Source organism: Rhinatrema bivittatum, chromosome 14 (genome assembly GCF_901001135.1).
Source record: "Rhinatrema bivittatum chromosome 14, aRhiBiv1.1, whole genome shotgun sequence".
NCBI classification, from domain to species: Eukaryota; Metazoa; Chordata; class Amphibia; order Gymnophiona; family Rhinatrematidae; genus Rhinatrema; species Rhinatrema bivittatum.
Window position 1 is genome coordinate 40,593,004 of NC_042628.1, and position 22,212 is coordinate 40,615,215.

Genomic DNA, 22,212 nt, shown 5'->3' on the forward strand with positions numbered 1-22,212 from the left:
GGCTTAGAGGCAGACACCTCCGAGGTGGAAGGTCACCATATTGCCTTGACTCAAAAGGGATAATGAACAGTGTTGTCACCCCCATGCAGGTAGGAAGATGGCAGAGGTAGGCCTGAAACCAAGATGTTTTGCTGACGGCTGGTCCTAAGCTTTCAGAAGGAGACCACATCTTTTGGGGACTGTATTGCCCCTCTTTAATTACCGGCTACAGTCTACCACGATCATACTGGCCCAAGCTGGCTAGGAAAACAGAGAAATATATTTGATGCTGACATTTGACTGGATGTGTTTGTACTCAGCCCGGGTGCAAGGTGAGCCCTGTCCCTCCAGGACAGTGACTAAGCTCAGAGTTCAGTATTTTATTCAACCAGAGCAAGAATGAAATCTGTCTGCATCAACAATAGAGCGGATAAACCTTGCAGAGCGAATGCTGTAGAATTAGAAAATACAGTTTTCTTTAGTTCCATAACAGCTGTGTTCTGTTAGTTTTCCTGTTTAAGAAAAAAATGCTCTTCTGTAACTGAATCACTAACTTCAGACCCAGACAAAAGATGGGTAAAATTGACATCAGTTTACAATTTGTTTTTTTTTTTTTTACAAAAACTTCTACAGTCATACCTACAATCCATAGCAGTTTTGTGCCAGCACTATCCCAGCGGTCATGTCACTAGTAGTCCATGAATGGCAGCAGAATGTAATTAAAAAGACAGCATTGCCCACACCTGCCCCTAAGGGCTGAGTACCAGGTCCTTTAGTGCTTTCCCATACAAGAGTCAAATCCACAAAGAAGCCTATAGAGCGTTTCAGAACACATCCACAACTGATACAATTCACAACGCCTACAATGAAATATAAACTTTTATTCCTAAGCTGTTGATTTATTCTGTACATGAGGGCAAGTTGGAGCAACAGGACAGAGGCAGAATGAGAGACTAATGATAGCAATAATTATAAAGGTGTGATGGGCTGTTAGAAGAAGGGATGGGCATTCAGTAAAAGTCATCTGGCTCCTGCTGGGTCCAAGAGACGCAAGGAAGTTTTCCCCCTTTGTGTTATCACAATGCATTCCTAGAAAACCCAAAGGTGCATTAAGGGTGACTCTTGTCCTCAAAAATAATTTGCCCCCCAGCCTTGGCTCCCCTCTACGAGTCCAGGATTGTGCACTACTCTCTATTCGATAAAACTAATGTAATAGCATCCCCTGCCCCAGGGCACGCAAGGAGTCCCCAGTTAACAAAAACTCAAAAACAACCTGTTCTTGCAGACATTTCCGAGTCAGTAGTTTTTAAGTTTTCTGTCCATTGGATTGATGGTGATGTAGAGAGACAAAGGGAGAAGGGGGTCTGTTTTCTAGTCCTGGAATCTGTTCAATAGATCACAGGTCTTTTTCTCCACCAGCTCATGAATCTTCTTAAGACGCTTCTCATTAGCCATTCGTACATAGCTGGTGGGGTCCAGGATGGCCATGCCATCATTGACCTCCCCCATAATGATGAGGGGTCCATCCTCAGCGGTCATGTTTGGACAGGGGCAATTCCAGTCCATGTCAGTTAAAGTCACCTCTAAGTACTTGATGTTGAAGAACTTAAGTCCCATCTGATCATCCTTCAAGACATCTTCCAGCGCAAAGCGAGCTATGCCAGTGTCTTGGTCCTCAATGATTTCCATGAGCCTGCCAACAATGGCAAAGTCACTGCGGCAGAAGCTTAACACCATCTTACTCCGCAGCTTGCAAGCTTTGCACTGCATTGATTTGGGGAAGGGGCAGACATCCTCGCAGGATTCCCTACTCTCAAAGTTGTTCTCATTGCCCTCACAGCCACCATAAATGAAGGAATGGCATTGCTTCATTAGATGATTATATGACCAGCGGGGCTCCCAGCTCTTGCATGGGCCCTGCACCACAGGAAGTGCACAGATATTGATGGCGTTGTTCATACATGCTGCTCGGCACTCCTCGTATGTCTCAAAGTGGTTCTTGTTGGTGTCACAACCACCATAGTGAAAGGTCATGCATGCTCCTTTCTGGTGGTTGAAGAACCAGCGCACATGCTGGCTTGTGCACTCTTTCCTGTCTGGCTCTTTCAGGCACTCATCCCTGGGGAACTCCTTGGCGCCTTGGAGTTTGGTTTCTCCAGAGTGCTCCCTCTTGATGACAGACAGAGGAAAATCAGCCCGAAGGAGCCCTGCTGAGTTCCTAGCTGTGCAAGTGTAAATCCCTGAGTCATCTGGTTGGGTATTGTAGATTACAAGCTGACCAATATTGGTGACCACCATGTTGCCATACATCTGGTCAGGCCTCATAATGAAGTTTTCCTGGTGGTCACTTTGCTTCTCCCAGGTGATATCTGGTTTGGGGCGCCCACTCACATCACACTGGAAGCTGACAGTACCACCCATGTAGACTGACTGATGGAAGGGGTTGCTGTAGAGGGCTGGAGGAATTGGCAGGGGGGACATGGGCATTGGATAAGCAGTGGTTTCCAAGGGGACAGGGCTTGTGTTTGGCCAGGTAAAGATAAACTTACAAGGGACCACACTCAGGCTGATGCCTCTGATGCAGGCTTCCGCATCCATGTAACACTTGTTGTAGTAGGTGAGCCCATCTGAAGCACATGTAAAATTGGGCTCCTTCTCACACCTGTCTTTGCATTTGCAGATGGGTTGCCCATCCCAGATGTCACAGTCTGAGCCCTGCTGGGTGCAGACAAAGCTCTCGCATGTCACTTCCTGCAAGGACGCCAAGGAAGAGAAGCTTCCGTCTGCATAGCGAGCAGCAACACAGCTCTTGAGTCCACAGACATTGGTGCAACACTTTTCAAAACCTTCACAATCCTGCAAAGACAAAGAAAGAGGTTTGAGTAGTAGCCGGGATGCAGCTAAGCATCATCATCATCATCAAGAACTCTAAATATGTGGTGCCTCATTATAAGGAACGAGCTGAGAGCCAATAAACCTGTTTAAGAGGATTTGACTCCAATTAAATCATTAATTGGAGTCAAATCATTCATTGTGGAATGAAACTTCTGCATGTTAACCAATGCTTGTAGTAATGGGGTTTGTTATAAAGAGGGACCCACATAACAATCAGACAAAGAAGTGGGCACTTGTCACAACTGAAAATGGCTGATGTTATGGGCTGATCCCAGCAGTATCACTCCAGATCATGAGATAAGCCATTTAAAGGGCAGCAAAAAGCCATGTGTCCCTTACATTGCACTTCCCATGGCTATTAGATTTTTTAGAAGCTGTGACTCCTATGCCTGATACCCGACTTTAATCACATCCTATGACCAATATTAGGAATGACAAAATGACACTGAGAAATGTAATGGACATCATTTAAGGTCAAAAGATGGATCCAGGTCATCAGCGACCAACTGAGCCAATTCTAGTGTTGAACTAATGCGTTCTGAGATTTGTGAGATGGGAGTTATAACTAGGGCTGAGGCTGGTCAGTTTCTATGGCACAAGGGACCCAGGTTTGGATCCTCCATCCATAAGAGCCAGTTGAACCTGGGCATGCCATAGGAAGGGTTAACAGACAGCTCCAGGCATGCAAGGAGGGGATAAAAATCAGGATTGCCTTAGTCTGGAGCCATCTTGTAATCTTAGCTACAGGTCCAGAGTGCAGGGGAGGAAAAGGCGCTACTCCTACAGTGTAGATCCTTAGAGACTCTAGAATGAGGGGTCAGAGGAGATGAAGGTGAAAGGGGGTAGACTTAGTAAATATTTCGTTACAGAGAGGATCGGTGGATGCAACACGGAACAGCTTCCACGAGGAGATGGTAGGGAACAGTATCTGAATTCAACAATGCATGGGATAAACAAAGGGGATCTCCGAGGAAGTGATGCGATTCGTAAAGCTAAATTAGATGGGCAGACTCGATCGGCCCTACAATCTTTTACTGCTGTCATATTTGTATGCACATCAGAGGAGGCAGCCCTGCGGCCAGAAAATAGCACTGGTGTTACCTAGGCAGGTCACCCGGAGGGATGGAGGGGGCAAAAAAAAGACCACTGAAGAATCATAGTGGAAAAAGATATCCAATCCTCCCCCAATAACAAAAAAAGCAAATCTGGCTCAGCCAGTCTCAGGGATGTGATTTATTTATTTTTAACTTTTATATACCGAAGTTCCTATATGCGATACAGATCACCCCGGTTTACAAGAAACTACAACTTCGCTCGAAGGCAGTACATGAATCAAGTGATGTGACCTGGTTTTAGCTTGGAGACACTTGGTCAGGCCTGGATTTTGAACTTTCATTCTGTTGCTTCTTTCATTTGCATCAGTACTACTACTACACAGACCAGAATGCATAGAGGTGGGGGTTATTAAAAAGCAAGAACTGGCCAAACGTTTATCTTCCCGAGTGACATCACATCCCCACGTGGCCCTGCATGGTTTGGCAGCCCTAAACATGTTCATGCCATTTCCCATAGACGAGAGCTTGTATGTGTCCTCGTGGATGGGGGAGGGAAGACCTGGAGCCCAGCCTCTTATTTCGACTGCACAAAAGATGAGGTAGTCTCACACCTAGAGTGTGCCTTATAGATGTCATGTTGTACAAAACCTTTTTTTTTTTCAAAATGAAAACATGCATTTTCACAACATTCTTATACCCTGAAGGTAAAAGGGTGCCAGCTGGTCCCATGTCAAAAGACCACAGGATAATCCAGTCCTGGATCTACCCTCTTGCATGCTTGTGAATCAGAAGCAGGAATCCCTGCATGCATTGGGGTAAAGCCAGGACTGGATTGGTCCGGTTTCTTATGGTTTGGAGCCAGGATGCCTGAGCAGGGAACAGCCAGAGGAGAGTTTGCTCAGCGCTGATGGCAGAAATGTACTGAGCCCAAGGGACAGCATTGACCACCACCCCCCTTTTTATCCAGAAGCATGCCCTAGGAGTTTCTTTTCTAAATAACAGCAAATAGTTCCTTGAAAATGGCAAAGCTGCAACAACAAACAAACAAAAAGAGCTGAAAAGATTCCCACACAAAAGGAGCCACATACGAAAGGAAATCATCTGTTCCTCTGGTGAAGACTGATGAGACGTGGAGTCCTGTTTTAAAGGAGCAATTTTGTTGAGATGGATGAATGCTTTTAAATGACTGTGCGGCTCCTGAGGAAGCAGTTGATGCGAAACACCGGCCGTTGCAGAGCCACGGTCATTTTCATTTTCAATGTGAAGTTACACTTACGTTAAATGCAAAAACAAAATGCACAAAAATTGAGACTGATACTGCAAATGACTGAGCTGTCCAGCCGGCCTTTTGAGTGAAATAAGGCACGCTGTCAGGCTTGCTGGTGCGGTTTTATACATATAAATATATATTTATATTTCTTAAAAATGATTCAAATTGAGTGAAGACAGTCTGGATGATTGGTATGAAAATTGGAGGTCTTGGATGATTTCCTCTTGTACATGAAAGCTGCAGCAAGCCCGAACATGAGGTGATTTAAAAGCAGAAAGCTGGCTCTCGATGTGCTGAAACAAACAGAGAAGCTGCCTCTCTCACCACTGCCGTATGAGAAACACCTGCTCTTTGTATTCTTAACAATGCACAGAGCTACTCTTTTACAGTATAAGATGTCACATCCACACATCTATATTGTACTATTTATAATATGCTAAGAGACAGCATATTAGCATGACATTAGACTGGAGGGAATACCAACCCCACCCTTGACCCTATGGATAGGGCCTGCAAAACAGTCCAGACACTAAATACACATGTGAGACCTCTGTTTATCAGACAAACGTCGCATGATTTATTTTTTAAAATGACTGGAAGTCTAGATATACAAGTTACTTTGGAGAAATTAAGCATTTAGACTGCATAGTCGCATCTTAGTGGTACTTGCTCCATTTATTGCTGGCTTTATTTAAATTCTTTTCTATACCGTCGCTAAGTTACAATCCATCGCAACGGTTTACATGTAGGCACATAAATTAATGTAGGTGGATGCTTACTATAATACATTCTAACAGGTGCCACAAAAGGTACAGTTACAATATATCGTTAAAGACAATCAATTGTTTAGTAACCAAGTGTACCTGTAAGGTGTGGTTCACAGGTAAAAATCATATTTATAGTGTTTACAATTACGTTTATTGTGAGGTAGAGTTCATAGATTATTAAAATGCACATTCTTAGAAGAGTGCTGTATGCTGGTGTTCTTCTGCCTATTCCTGTATATTATCATTCTCCAGTCTCTTTATAAAATGCTTGTTTAAAAAGCCATGTTTTTAAACTTTTCTTAGAGGTTTTGAGATCTCTTTGCAATCTGATCTCTAGATCATTGTGTTCCAAAGTGTGGGGCCTGCTAAAGATAAGGCCCTTTCTTTCACTTGAGTTAGTCTCGCTGTTTTTACTGAAGGAATGGTTAGGAGTGCTTTATTTGCTGATCGAAGGTTTCTGTGTGGGACGTGCACTCGCAATGCTGTGTTTAGCCAGTCCGATTTTTCATCATGTATTAGTTTATATATGGTTCATAGGGCTTTGTATTTAATTCTGTGTTCAATAGGTAGCCAATGTAATTCTGCCAGGGTTTCGGTTATATGGTCCCGCCTCCTTTTTCCGGTTAGTATTCTAGCTGCTGTGTTTTGAAGTATTAGAAGTGGCCTTAATGTTGAATTCGGGAGTCCTAGTAAAAGGGCATTACAGTAGTCCGTGCTGGAGAACACTAGTGCTTGAAGTACTGTTCTGAAATCAGTTAGTGTTAGTAGTGGTTTTAGTTTTCTGAGTACCATGAGTTTTGCATAGCCTTCTTTTACTTTTAGTGATATGTGCTGTTTTAGATTGATTTCTGGGTCTATTATTATTCCAAGGTTTCGTACTTTTTCTGCTAGTTCAATTTTCTGGTTGTCTTTGAGGATTATTAGAGTTTGGATGATTTCAATATTTTTCCGTTCTAAGTGTAGAAATTCTGTTTTTTCAATATTAATCACAAGTTCCATTCGGTTTAGCAGTTGTTTTATAATGTCTAGGTACATTTTAGCTAGGTTTAACGTTTTCTCTAGTGTGTCCTCGATTGGTAAGATTAGTTGAATATCGTCTGCATAAATGTAATGTATGATTCCTAGACCTGCTAGCAGATGACATAAGGGCAGCATGTATATGTTAAAGAGGGCTGCAGACATGGCTGATCCCTGCGGTATTCCTGTTTTGAGATTGACTTTATCTGAAAATACGTGGGTTCAGTAGTCGTCAGGCTCCTCACATTAGCCCCTAGCAGTTAGGATCTCATCTCTCCCAGCTAGTGGTGAGGAGTAGCCTAGTAATTAGTGCAGTATACAGAGAACCAGTAAAACCTAGAGTTCAAATCTTGCGTCTCCCACTAATGCTCCTTGTCACCTTCCGCAAGTCACTTCACTCTCTATCGCCTCAGGTACAAACTTAGAAGATAACTTTCAAACACTGTGTGGCCCTGTATATGGTGCACAGAGGTCAATTATAATAATTTATAGCCTTCATGTATCTGGTGCACGTGGATTATAAAATTCGCATGTCTACCCCCTGCCCAATATACTTGCATATGTTTCATTATACACGAATGTTTGCAATGCATTGAAAGCTCATACTTTTTTATAAACATAAGCATGTATATTTTACTTGTGAAAAAATAGAACTTGCTTTTCATATGTGGCAGTAGGTATGGTTTTTAAAATGAATGTGTAATTGAAATCACCAGTTTACCGATACCTCCGCCAGTTCACCCCATCCATTTCCAGTCCTAGTACTTCACCCAGACCTCCCACCCAGCGATAGCAGACAACAGATATTATCTGTGCCAGATAAGGAGCAGGTGCACAATTGTATGACTATGTTGTCTAATGTATTCACACAAATCTCTTATGGCAACATGCACATGTTTCTCTTGGCCCCATCCTGGAATGCTCCTAGACCAGGTAAATGTGCATGCAAAACTAAAACTACTTTGTTGTTTATAAAATGACATGTCCACGAGTACAAGCTACTCATGCACGTAATTCTTTTGCAAATTAACTCATTAGACTATAAACCTCACTGCTCCTGATTTGTAACGTGCCGTGAGCTCAGATTTGGAAAGGCAGGCAATTACATCTAAAATCCAAATCCATTGTTCCTTCCTCTTGGACAAAGCCAGTGAATCCCTGCATTCACACGCAATCCCATTAGAATGCAAGAGGTTAAAATGAATGGAGACACGGTAACCTTAGTGATACCTATCGATATTAGGAATGCATTCAGCTTCACTTTAAATAGTTCTTCAACACACATGGGCCGCTCGGCCGAGCACACCTTTAGCCCCGGTTTGGCCGCGTGTTTTCGACATGCTATTTTTACCCCTTATACAGTAAGGGGTAAAAAGTTGGAAGACGGATGCTCAATATAGCCGACATCCGTTTTCCGAACCCATGGCTGTCAGGGGGTTCGAGAACAGATGCCGGTAAAATTGAGCGTCAGCTGTCAAACCAGCTGACAGCTGCCGCTTCTGTCAAAAAGGAGGCACTAGGGACGCGCTAGTGTCCCTAGCGCCTCCTTTTACCGCGGGACCTCATTTAAATACTATATCGTGCGCCCAGGAGAGTGGCCTGGGTGTGCGTCGGGAGAGCGGATGCTCACCTCGGAGCGCCAGCTCTCCCGCGGTTTTTACTTATCAGCCCGACAGTGAGCACAAAATATACACATCTACGTTTGATCTGTCCTCACCTAACGTAAGAAATGCCAATGCTGGGTCAGACCAAAGTTCATTGAGCACAGCACCCTGTATCTAACCGTGACCAGTTGAGACCACAAGTACCTGGCAGATCCCAAAAAGTTGATTGTTTTCTCATTATTACTCCCAGCAAGAGCGCTGGCTTTCCCGACTCTACCTGACTAATATTTTATGGACTTTTCTTCTAGAAACTTGTCCAAATTTCTTTTAAACCCCACTGTGTTACTTGCCTTGACCACATCTTCTGGCAACAAATTCCACAGCTTGATAATGCCCTGAGTGAAAAATATGTGTTAGTTTGATAGTTTCATGGTTGTTTTAGTATTATTTGAAATGATATGTACCCATTCCAGCCCGCTCCTGATTTTATAAACTGCTATCACATCCCCTCTCAGCCGTCTCTTCTCCAAGCTGAAGAGCCCTAACCTAGGAGGGCTTTCTTCATAGGGGAGCCATTCCAGCTCTTTTAGCATTTTTGTTGCCCTTCTCTGCACCTATTCTACTTTCAAGAAGTCTTTTTTTAAGCTGAGATGACCAGAACTGCACACAATAATCAAGGTGTAATTGCACCATGGATTGATTTTCTGCTTTGTTCTCCATTCCTGTTTTGGTTTACTCCTAACATTCTATTTGCTTTTTGAATCACTACCCCACACTGAGCTGAGGATTTCAATGGATTACTTTTCCTGTGCGGTGATGATTGATATGGATCCCAGCATTGTGTACCTGTAGTTGGGATTATTTTTCCCTATGTGCATCAGTTTGCACTTATTTGTGCACACTAATTTTTTTCATCTTTGTTTTGATGTTTTTGGAGATTTTTGTTCGGTTTGGTGTTTTTGTTTGTTGTTGTTTTGGGGAAATAGTGCACATCATTAGCAAATAGTGTACTCTATTTGTTAATACTGTACACTGTTTCCCAAAAACAAAAATAAATTGACAAATTGGTTTTTTTTATTTTTTTGGTTCATTTGAAATGAAATAAAAGCAGACTAATTTGTTTCAAACAAATACACATCCCTAGCACTTATCCATATTAAATGTTATCTGCCATTTAGATGTCCAGTCTCCTAGTCTTGCAAGGTCCTTCTGAATTCCTTACAATCTTCTGCTGTTTTAATAACTTTGAATAATGTGTTATCTGCAAGGTTAACTCGTTCCCTTTTCCAGATCATTTTTGATTATGCTTAACAGAACAAGTCTTAGTACACCTCCCTGTGGTACTCAACTAATTACCATTCTCCATTTGGAAATCATTCAGTCCTACCCTCTGTTTTCTATCTTTTAACCAGTTACAGTCCACAATAGGACACTGTCTCCTATCCCATGGCTTTTTAATTTTCTAAGAATGGCTTTGTCAAATGCCTTCTGACAATCCAAATACACTATATCAACTGGTTCATTTTTATCTATGTTATTTACACCTTCAAAAATTATAATAGATGTAGACAAGACTTCCTTTTATTAAAACCATATTGATACTTCCCCATTAAGCAGTGTCTATCTATAATGGCCAGTAATTCTGTTTTTAAGACTAGTTTCTACCATTTTGCCTGGTCTATAGTTTCCCAGATCACCTTTGATACCCTTTATAGAATTGGTGTTACATTGGCCACTCTTCAATCTATAGGAATTGTGGCTGTTTTAAATGATAGGTTACAGATAACGAGTACATAAACATAAGAACATGCCATACTGGGTCAGACCAAGGGTCCATCAAGCCCAGCATCCTGTTTCCAACAGTGGCCAATCCAGGCTACAAGTACCTGGCAAGTACCCAAAAACTAAGCACATCCCATGCTACTGATGCTAGTAATAGCAGTGGCTATTTTCTAAGTCAACTTAATTAATAGCAGGTAATGGACGTCTCCTCCAAGAACTTATCCAAACCTTTTTTAAATCCAGGTATACTAACTGCACTAACCACATCCCCTGGCAACAAATTCAAGAGCTTAATTGTGCGTTGAGTGAAAAAGAATTTTCTCCGATTTGTTTTAAATGTGCTATTTGCTAACTTCATGGAATGCCCCCTAGTCCTTCTATTATCTGAAAGAGTAAATAACCAATTCATGTTTACTTGTTTGAGTCCTCTCATGATTTTATAGACCTCTATCATATCTCCCTTTAGCTGTCTCTTCTCCAAGCTGAACAGCCCTAACCTCTTTAGCCTTTCCTCATGGGATGCTATTCTATGCCCTTTATCATTTTGGTTGCCCTCTTCTGTACCTTCTCTAATGCAACTATATCTTTTTTGAGATGCAGTGACCAGAATTGCACACAGTACCCTGTGTGCAGTCTCACCATGGAGTGATACACAGGCATTGTGACTTTTTCCATTTTATTCTCCATTCTCTTCCTAATAATTCCTAACATTCTGTTTTCTTTTTTGACTGTTGCAGTATGCTGAGCTGACAATTTCAATGTTTTATCCACTATGATGTCTTAATCTTTTTCCTGGGTGATAACTCCTAATGTGGAACCTAACGTTGTGTAACTACAGCATGAGTTATTTTTCCCTATATGCGTCACTTTGCCCTTGACCAATTAAATTTAATCTGCCATATGGCCACCCAATCTATCAGCCTGCAAGGTCCTTCTGCAATTTAACTACTCTGAATAATTTTCAGTCATCTACAAATGTGATCACCTCACTCACCTTTCCAGATCATTTATAAATATATTGAAAAGCACAGGTCCAAATCTTGCTTCTCCCACTGACCTTGGGCAAAGTCACGTCACCTTCTGTTGCCTCCATTATGGCATTACCATCATTTATTTCCTGCTTTTCCAACAAGTGAGCTCAAGGCATGTTACAGCAGATCAATGTTGACATTTCCAGCTCAATAAATAAAACAAGTCAATAAATAAAAGGCACAGAAATCATCAGTAAATCAAAAATAAATAGGTGAGGGAAGAATGCATCGGAGAGGTATTAAGTTACTGCAAGGTAGAACAAAAGAAGTAAGGCACTTGTGCAGGACAGCAATGAAGGAAAGCATATGGTTATGGTTTTAGTATGCGACAATGATTGGTTTATGTGTGTCCAGTGGGCTCTTAAGGGTCCAATGTCCTGCAGTATTTTAAGAATTGGGGATCGTGGCTTGAGAAAGGGGCCAGAAGTTCCCTGGAAGAGACAATAAGTACCTCCTTACCTGAACACACTGGCTCATGAAAGATGCATCCTGAGCACTTGTTCCATATCCACTGTTTAGTGTGCAAAATAACCAGACAACAGGAAGGTCTTAACATACACAAAGCAACTCACTTCTATCACAATCACATGGCAGCAAAACATGGCAATTATAGTAGAATATACAGTATAGAAATCAACTGCTATTGCTTTACATCCCAGTGGAACTGAATTACTTCTACCTGAAGCATTCCTGGAGAAAGAAGGGTCTCCGCCTTAGGAGAAGATGAAAAAAAGACTTTCTTGGAACTATACATAAAAGCCCAACTGAATCGGGTTTTTGTAAACAGTCCCGGTTCATTTAAACCCTACCGGCACTGCATTTTTTGGATCTTTAGCCTCTTTGGGTGCAGTGCACTACAAATCCCAGAATGCACCGGTAGGCAGGCCTGGACGTAGCTGCTAGAGCTGACCTGGCGCCCCGGGGAGCCTCTTACCTGGTCCGCACTGCACTCCCTCTCGCACGTGCTCTGGGCATCCACCCACAAGTTGGGGTTCAGCTGGTTGGGGCACACCCCCAGGTGGCTGAGGCGGAGGGGCCACAGGCTGCCCCCTAGGGCAGAAAGCCCCAGCAGCAGCAGCAGCAGAGGCTGCAGCGCCACTCCCGGCCTGCAGCAGCAGCCGCGATCCATGGCGCTGCCCCGCGCCCTGACTCTCCGATCCCGGGGAAGGCGGGAGGCTGCGTCTCTTCCTCAGCGCCCCGCTCTGCCGCCCCGCATGTCAGCAGCCGCGCGCCCCGGGAGCGGCCGGACCTGCCTCCCCCCGGCAAACCATTGCCCCGGGCAGCGGGCTGGGCCGGCTCCGGTTCGGATGCAGCCCCGGCGGAAGATGCGCCCCGGGCTGGGCACGGCTGGCTGCCAGGACTGGGAGGGAAGCAGACTCCGCAGGCAAAGAAAGTTGCACTGAGGTGGGACTGCGAGAAGGAAGGGAGAAGCCACGAGGAGGGGCCCGGCGGCGGCGGCGGGGGAGGGATCGGTGCCTGTAACCCGAGTCGCCCACCTCTCCTCGCTCCCTGATCCGGCTTTGTCTGACCTCGGTCTGAGCCGCCTCAACCCGGCAAACAGCGTGGGCAGATCAAGGAGGTGGGAGTGGAGAGCGGAGGCCACTGCCTCCCAAAAATAGGGAGGGGAGGGGAAGATAGAGCCTCCCCCCCCTCCCCCCGCGGGGGACGGCTACCGGAACACGAGGGGGGCTCGCCCGACGGGGCTGGCTGGACTCCCGCCGCCGCCGCCCTCATTGTTCAGCGCAGGACTTCTCACGGAGATTAGGGAATCTCTAAGGCTACCTGAGCCAGGCTTGGGCAGCGCGGGGGGCGTCTCGGCCAGCCCGGGATCGCACTTTCCTCCTCAGCCTTGCCCGAGGGAGCAGCAGTTGTACTTTTTTTTTGCCCCTAGATAAGAACAGAATTGGCAAAAGTTCATCCCGTCGCCGATAGCGATCTTATAGACTAAGATCAGCTCCTCGCTCCTTCGGCGTGATTCGTGCGCTTCATGCCAGAAAGCCAGGGCTGTAGGAGCAGGGAGAAGCCTCCTCCATCTTTTCAGCCTCGCACTGCCCTTCGCTCCCGTATAACGCGCGTAAGCGGCGCTCTGGCTGCTCCCTGGTGCAAGCTCTGACTGCCCCCCCCCGCTGTCTGCTTCTCCCTCGTAGACCGGAGCACAGCCCGACACCAACAGAAGTCTTGGCACTGCTCAGGGAAATCATCTGTTGGCCGGGCACCGGAACAACACTGCTTTAATTCTGCTATCGTCTGGCTGGGCCTCCCTCGGTACAGAATGGGTGCAAGTCCTTTCTGCCTAAATCTTAGTGCAGGTTAATACCTTCTCTTCGGCCTGCATTTTCCTCCTGATCCTTTGGGCTTCCAGTTTAGTCAGAAGTAGCCTCTGTTTGGCAACTGCATCAATAGCCTTCTTTCACAACTACTGAGGGGAGGGGGGTCCAGCGCCACCAACGCCTAACCATTGAAGTGACCAGGGGCCAGTGCAAGAGTATTTTGTGCCGTCCCCAGTTCCTTGGAATTGGTTCTGGCAAAGCACACTTCTGAGCCTCATGCTGGCAGGTTTTGCCACCTCATTTGCTTAATGGAAGCACGGGACCTGCTGGCAATGACTGTTCCCAGGAGCCAGAGGTCTTGGCTCCCTCCAGCAGCTGGTGCACATGGACGCTGAGTCCGGCTAGTAAATAAACCCTGTGACTGGTGAAATATGTTAGAAGTTGGTCGAGTCTGGTCCCACCACTGGGCACGGCCCTCTTGACCATGCTGAGCTAGGGGGAGCCTTGCATTGGCCCCCTGGCAGAGTTCAATAACCCCCTATTCTTCACTTTTCAATATATCAAAGGGGGTATGGTTAGGTCTGAACCATCCCAGGGCTCCCACCCCCTTTAGTTCTACTCTGCTCCTGGAACGGTCATGGTCTGGAACTAAAGTGACCTAGATTACTATTTAAGAGATTCTGCAAATAAAACATTCTTGGGCACAATATTCAGGAATTCCAGTTTTACAAACTAAATTATGAGGACGACACCCTCCTCATAATTGACTTAGTAAAATTATTTATTTGGTAAATATGTTTGTTAGGTAAGCTGAGAAACTCTGTAAAACGTGAGGATTCACTGTTTTGTTTTTTTCTTTTGTTCACATTTGGGCTACATCCATAAGTTTTATGGCAAAACTTTATTTTGGTTTCTAGTTTTTATAGGGATATATAGATTCTGGTTGCTGTACGTTGATTGGGTTGGGAGATACAGTAGCTACAGAAAGTCTACACCCCCTTCCAAAATTTTTAATTTTATTTATTTAAAAACATTTGTATACTGTCCAATCTAAAATCTTAATGGTTTACAATAAAACATTCATAATGTGGGGAGAGTTCCAGAATTGACCTCTTTCAGTTCTGGGTGCACGAGATGTTTTACTTGGTTTGTAGTACTTCAAAATGACCACTGGAGAGCATTTTTAGAGAGCAAGCAATAGCTGTTGGTGTGGTAATGGGATCTGGGGAAAAGAATGTGTGTTCCCTTAAATATGTGGGAGTTTTCTGATTAGATAACCAAGGTTTAGTAGGAAGGATACAAATAGAACGATTATAGCAGGTTTGGCCCTTTTGGTTGCCCCTTCTAAGGGTTGGGTGTGTGAAAGAGAGCCCCAGGGATGTAGCTGCCTCGAATAGCCAGCTGCTGGGTCTGGGGTCCTCCCAGTGGGAGTGGTTACCTCTAGGGGCCCTTCCCCTGGAGGGGAGAGGCCAGAGGCTGTGGAGTGGAGAGGTTTCTTCCTCCTCCCAAGGAGGGAAGTGATGCAGGGTGACGTGGCAGCTGTTCTTTCTCTGAAGGAGGAGGAGTCCGGGCTTATTCTGAGATGAGGCGTGCCCCATGGTGTGGGGGATACTGCGGAAAGCCTTCCTGCTATGGGATTGGAGAATTACTGAAGTCAAGTCAAGGAGAATGGGAGTTGGGAGCAGGTCTGAGAAAGAAAATTGCTCTGGCCCCTGGGGATGTGAATTTTGATTGGATGTCTGAGGTGAGTCAAGGCGGTGAACCTCATTCCTGCATAGAAGTGTTTGGGGAAAGAGGTAATTGGGAGGGAACTGCCTTGGTTCCAAACTTACAGAACATAATTGGTAAAAAAGCAAGCCTGGGGCCCAGGCCTATCTTGCTGGATGGAGCTCTCCTTCCCTCTCTAAAAGCATGTGGCAGGGCTCTTCCTCCCCAGCCCCCACTGATCCCAATCGAAAAGGAAAATGGCAGGAGCGAAGCCCTGAGGTAGGTGCTCATAGGCCCTTAGTCTCAGTGACACACAAGAAGTAGTTATTCCTGTTCTCCTAAGTTTTTGATGTTTTGAAAATAAGCAGTCTTTAACAAGTATAACATTGTAACATGACGTTTGTGTTTCAGCTTTGGATTTGTTTTTCTGGATCACAGCGTCAGAGAAACATGTTTAGAACAAGAACAAGGCCAGTTGACAATGACATTCCATCTAAAGTTATAAAAAAAAATTCTTAAAACAGACACAAGGCCGCTAACACCGCAAAATTCCAAGAAAACATTTACATACAAGATGAGGATTAATTAATTTGGAGAATGAGAGCAAATTACCATACAGGCATTAAGATTATCTATTTATAATAGAAAGCCAATCATAAATAATATTGACAATTCTGTAACCTAGTTTAGGGGTTGGAAATATACAACTGTAAATTCTATACAAATCCTTGTAAGGAGTAAAATCATTTGAGAGGGAGTTTATCCTGGTGCCTCGTGTGGCACTCTGCCGCTCCATAAGGCACTTTATTATTTAATATATAAGATTTCTATTATTCTATAGCATTTAAATAAAAAGCTTTTCTCCACAGCTGTTGACTTTAAGCATCTATTTTCAGAGACCCCCCAACAGGCCATTTTGGGAGGCCCACTTTGTTTGTTTGTTCATTTTTTTTTTTTTTATTTCATTTCACAAACAAACAAAAAAACCCAAAACATTAAACTAATGGAAAAACAAAACCCCCAAAAGAAAAAAAAAAACAAAAAACCCAAAACCATTTAGGCTGCATATCCTTAGAGCATTGTCCTAACAAGCAACATAGCAGGGCTTATGAGGGGTCTGGATATATATTCCTGGAAGACAAAGACATAAACGGATATTAGAGATTAGGTGCACTTAGATTAAATCTGGTTTTCATCTGGCAACTCTGGGCCACTCTTAGAGATAAAATACTGGGCAAGATGAACCATTGATGTGACTCAGCTTTGCCATTCTTATGTTCTTATATTAGTGGAAGGTGTATGGGCACTCACCAAGACACTGCTTAGATCAGGCTGTCCCTCCAGGTAAGAAGGAAGCAACCGAGAAGCCAATGACAACTTCAAAGGAGTTACAGGCTTCCATGATCAAGAATGGTCAAAACATGCATGTGACAGCAATATCCCCTGCACTCCACAAATCTGGCCTGTATAGTAGGGTGGCAAGAAAGAGGCCATTACTCAAGAAAGTCTGCATATTTCAAATGGGATTTAAGGTGAAGGAACACTTGGGGGATACTGTAGCCATGTGGCAAAAAGATTTGTGGTTTGATGAAACTAAAATAGAACTTTTTGGCCTGATTGCAAAGCGTTATGCTTGGTACAAAGCCAGCACAATACACCACTCAGAGAACCCCATGTGAAGTGTGGTGGTGGCGGCAGACATGTTATGGGGGTGTTTCTCATTGGCAGGGACTGGGGCACTTGTCAAGACAGAAGGACTGCCCTCCGTGAGAAAGCTGAAACTGGGATGGATGGCAATGCCCCAAAGCACACAGCCGAAGCGACCTTAGCGTGTCTAAGGAACAAGAAGGGAAATGTCCTGACGTGGCTCAGTCAGAGCCCTGACGTCAAGCCAATCCAAAATCTGTGGCATGACTTGAAAATTGCTGTCCAAGGAATTCCTGCTACCCAAGGAATCTGACAGAGTTTGTACAGTTTTGTAAAGAAAAATGGGTCTAATATTGACAAATCTAGATGTGCAAAGCTGGGGGCGACCTATCCCAACAGCCTCACTGCTGCCAACGGTGCTTCCATCAAGAATTGATTGAGGGGGGAGTGAATTTCCCCAGCTGTTGGATTTCCATTTTGTTTTTTTGGATACATATTTGCTTTATCCCCCAATACAATTATTTGACCTTGAAAACTGTGGATTATGGTGTGTTGATGAGTGGGAAAAAAGTCATTTAACTTCGTACAAGTGTGACACACTGACATAACAAAATGTGACCAGTGTTCAAGGAGGTGTAGACTTTCAACACCACTGCAATGTGTGCACAAAGTGAGTAAATAAGCAATTAAAAAAAACCCCAACATTCACCTCTTCATGTTTTGTTGTGTTGTGTTGTGTTATGGGATCAAGTCTCAAAGGTGAGCTCGTGTTTTTTCTCAGAATATGAGCCTGGCCATGGCACTCAACTGGTTTCAAAATCTTATTTTGAAAACGTTACATTTGTCTCCTTTGCTCCCTTGTCCTTCAAAAAGGAACACATTCTCCTACCGTGATTAAATCACAGTTTGAATCTGTGAGGACAGATGCAGAAAAACAAACTGTGCATTACGGGATCTAAGGGCACAAGGGTTCACCAGATGTAGGCCTTGTCTGGCAAATCTAATCAATTTTTATGACTGGGTGATTGGGGGGGGGGGGGGGGAACTCAGAGCCAACATCAGGCAATATTTCTTCATGGAGAGGGTGGCGGATGCTTGGAATGCCCCCCCCCCCGAGAAGAAATGGTGAGGACAAAATCAGTAAATGAATTCAAAAGGGCATGGGATTTCTAGAGGCTGGGAATGAAGCGAGTGCATGTAGGCAATCTGCACCGAGCGGCAGGTACTACTCTTGATGGCATGGGAGGAACCTGCACGGAGCGAGCGGCAGTTACTTTCCTTACCAGAAGGCTTGTGGGTAACCTGCATGGACGGCCGCGCCCAGCCGTTGGACTCTGCCTGTTGCTACCAATCCCAGCAGGTGGGCTGCCCTGTGCAAATGCACGCGATGCACACCTGTTACCAATGAAATTCAAGGCAATGCTCAAGTGGGTCAGAGCGAAGATCGAAACGTCAATCTTTCGAAATGAAGACTACAGGGAGGAATTATCCCGCTGTAGCCTCCTTTTGTCTGGATTTATTTGAAACTAAAAGGGGCACCTTTTCTTCAGGTGCTGCTGAAGCCAGGCCACCTCACTGCTACCCTGGCAGTTTTTGTTTTGTTTTTTTAAACAGATGGGGGAAGCAATTGCTTCTAGACCCTTAGGAATCAGGTTTCAGTCCAGCCAAAAACTTACAGTGGATGATTGAAACAATAACGAGTTTTTCATGAGGCAAGTAGTAAAGCCGCAGAAGATAAACATCTCTTCACAAATTACAGTCACTCACGATTATAGTCCAGCAAAGCACACAAAAACAATGAGTTATGCTGGTTCCTGGGTCCCTTGCATCATTCCCATTGTTTATTAATGACAACTTTCCAGGCAGCAAGTTCCAAGACTCCCCGAGGAATAATTGTAGGATCTTCTATTGCTATTACAGACTCTTCTCTAGGATTTCCGCAGCTTCTTAGAATGGATCTCCTTTCCTGACTGAGATAGATACTCTCCGCAAATTGAAATCACATAGTTCTAGGGCCCTGAAGACAGACTGACTAGAGACGGAAGGCAAGCCTCCTTCCCCCACCACTCCTCCTTAGAGAGCAGGCTACACTAAATGCCTCTCCCTTTTAGAGAGCAGGCCAGCTATCCTGCTGCCTCTATCATCCTCTAATAAAATCCCCTCCCATACAGTGGTGTAGCCAAGGGTGGGCCTGGGTGAGCTGTGTCCCACCCACCTTAGGCTGAGGCCCACCAAATCAGGGCTGCCTGACACCAGTTGAGGCATGAAGAATAGCCACTGCCGACTCATTAATTGCGGTGGCTGAAGAAGTCATCCTGCCAGCCAAAGAAAGGCCACCACGGGAGCCCATACCCATGGTGGCGAAGAAGAGTTGCCGAAACAAGGCCCCATCCCCGTGGCAACGAAGAAAGGGTTTCACGGTGAGCCCCAGTGCATGCATGCGAGAACGGGAGCCCGGGTGGTGAGAGTGAGAGAACGGGAGCCCGGGTGTGTGTATGTGAGTATGGGAGCCCGGGTGTGTGTATCTGAGAATGGGAACCTGGGTGTGAGAATGGGAGCCCGGGTGTGTGTATGTGACAACGGGAGCATGGGTTAATAAACATGTGGATAAAGGTGAACAGGTAGATGTAGTGTATTTGGATTTTCAGAAGGCATTTGACAAAGTCCCTCACGAGAGGCTTCTAAGAAAACTAAAAAGTCATGGGATAGGAGATGTCCTTTCGTGGATTACAAACTGGTTAAAAGACAGGAAACAGAGAGTAGGATTAAGTGGTCAATTTTCTCAGTGGAAAGGGTAAACAGTGGAGTGCCTCAGGGATCTGTACTTGGGCCCGTGCTTTTTAATATATATATATAAGATCTGGAAAGGAATACGACGAGTGAGGTTATCAAATTTGCGGATGATACACAATTATTCAGAGTAGTTAAATCACAAGCTGATTGTGATATATTACAGGAGGACCTTGCAAGACTGGAAGATTGGGCATCCAAATGGCAGATGAAATTTAATGTGGACAAGTGCAAGGTGTTGCATATAGGGAAAAATAACCCTTGCTGTAGTTACACGATGTTAGGTTCCATATTAGGAGCTACCACCCAGGAAAAAGATCTAGGCATCATAGTGGATAATACTTTAAAATCGGCAGCTCAGTGTGCTGCAGCAGTCAAAAAAGCAAACAGAATGTTAGGAATTATTAAGAAGGGAATGGTTAATAAAATGGAAAATGTCATAATGCCTCTATATCGCTCCATGGTGAGACCGCACCTTGAATACTGTGTACAATTCTGGTCACCACATCTCAAAAAAGATATAGTTGCGATGGAGAAGGTACAGAGAAGGGCAACCAAAATGATAAAGGGGATGGAACAGCTCCCCTATGAGGAAAGGCTGAAGAGGTTAGGGCTGTTCAGCTTGGAAAAGAGACGGCTGAGGGGGGATATGATAGAGGTCTTTAAGATCATGAGAGGTCTTGAACGAGTAGATGTGACTTGGTTATTTACACTTTCGAATAATAGAAGGACTAGGGGGCACTCCATGAAGTTAGCAAGTAGCACATTTAAGTCTAATCGGAGAAAATTCTTTTTCACTCAACGCACAATAAAGCTCTGGAATTTGTTGCCAGAGGATGTGGTTAGTGCAGTTAGTGTAGCTGGGTTCAAAAAAGGTTTGGATAAGTTCTTGGAGGAGAAGTCCATTAACGGCTATTAATCAAGTTTACTTAGGGAATAGCCACTGCTATTAATTGCATCAGTAGCATGGGATCTTCTTGGTGTTTGGGTAATTGCCAGGTTCTTGTGGCCTGGTTTTTGCCTCTGTTGGAAACAGGATGCTGGGCTTGATGGACCCTTGGTCTGACCCAGCATGGCAATTTCTTATGTTCTTATGTGAGAACGGGAGCCTGGTTGTGAGCGTGAGAGACTGTGTGTTTAAGGGAGTCTGCGAGAGAAAGCATGAGCCTTTGTGTGTGTGTGTGAGAGAGAGAGAGATGGAGAAAGGGATGAAGAAAGGAGAGAGAAGAAACAGAGAATTAGGAAAAGACTGACAAGGGGAAAGTGGAACAAAAGACATGGGGACCAACTGATTAAAAAAATAAAAAGATCAGACAACAAAGGTAAAAAAAAAAAAAGTTTGAGATTTTAGCAGTTGGAATATGCCATCTTTGGGAATGTGCATTTCTTATAATTTTGTACTTTGCTCTTTAGCTTTCCACTGTTCAGTCTGATTTCTCAGGCTATTTCGGTTTTGTCTGCATGTTTCTCTCGTTAAATTGTAGTCCCTTATTTCTGTATTAGGTAAGGGTCAGTCTGTGTTCTGCCTGTGTTTGACTGAGGTGCAGTATTGCTGCTAGTGTGTAGTTTCTCTGTAGAGATTTGTAGCAGTCCAGCTTGTTCTGCTATCCCAGTAGGTGGTGTATTAATGTTCTAGGGCAGGGGTCGGGAACCCATGGCTCGCGAGCCAGATATGGCTCTTTTGAGGGCTGCATCTGGCTCGCAGACAAGTGTCGCCATACTTCGCGGTTCCCCGCTGACCCAGCTGCTCCCCGGTCCTCCGCCGCTCGGGCTTAAAATGCTGTCAGCCCGGGCGGAACGCGGCAGGACAGCTGGAGTCAGCGGCACCGGCGTGCTCTCTTCTCCCCCCCCCCCCCCCCCGCGGCCCGGAAGAGGAAGTGGAGAGCATCGGGTGCCTGCGCGGGAAGAAGAGACCACACTAGCGTGGTCTCTTCTTCCGCGCAGGCACCCGATGCTCACCACTTCCTCTTCCGGGCCGCGGGGGGGGGGAGGAGAAGAGAGCACGCCGACTGGAGTCATCCGGGTGCCTGCGCGGGAGTCATCGGGTGCCAGCGCTGGAGGCATCGGGTGCCTGCGCGGGTCTTGCCGCGCAGGCACCCGATGCTCTCCACGTCCTCTTCCGGGCCGCGGGAAGAAGAGAGCACGCCGGTGCTCTCTTCTTCCCGCGGCCCGGAAGAGGACGTGGAGAGCATCGGGTGCCTGCGCGGGAAGAAGACTGCAGCGCGGCTCGGAGGAAAATGAAAATCTTCAACCGCGGCCGATGGGACTCCGCCTTCGCCTCCGCGAGGGCTGAAAATGAAGGAGGTTAGCGTTGGGAGGTGGCTGCTGCTGCCGCGAGTTCCCGGGGGGGGCGGGGAAGGGGGAGAGAGAGAGTGAATGAATGAGCGAGCAAGCATGT

The 22,212-nt window shown here is 45.2% G+C and overlaps 1 protein-coding gene and 1 long non-coding RNA gene across 3 annotated transcripts; one reads left to right on the forward strand and one right to left on the reverse strand.

The window, feature by feature from the left end:
* Window positions 1–840: 840 nt before the first annotated feature.
* WFIKKN1 (WAP, follistatin/kazal, immunoglobulin, kunitz and netrin domain containing 1) lies at window positions 841–13,759 on the reverse strand. Of its 2 annotated transcripts, none has more exons than XM_029576347.1 (2): window positions 13,718–13,759; window positions 841–2,835 (listed from the first exon to the last, which is right to left on the reverse strand). In XM_029576347.1, the coding sequence occupies exons 1-2, from the start codon at window positions 13,733–13,735 to the stop codon at window positions 1,351–1,353; spliced, it is 1,503 nt and encodes a 500-aa protein (XP_029432207.1). In that variant the 5' UTR covers window positions 13,736–13,759; the 3' UTR covers window positions 841–1,350. The 2 variants fall into 2 exon arrangements, with proteins under 2 accessions (XP_029432207.1, XP_029432206.1); XM_029576346.1 differs by lacking the exon at window positions 13,718–13,759 and adding an exon at window positions 12,335–12,981.
* Window positions 12,673–17,738, forward strand: LOC115075707. The gene is made up of 2 exons (XR_003852584.1): window positions 12,673–12,804; window positions 17,106–17,738. It is a non-coding gene; the product is annotated as an uncharacterized LOC115075707 (long non-coding RNA).
* Window positions 17,739–22,212: the final 4,474 nt, after the last annotated feature.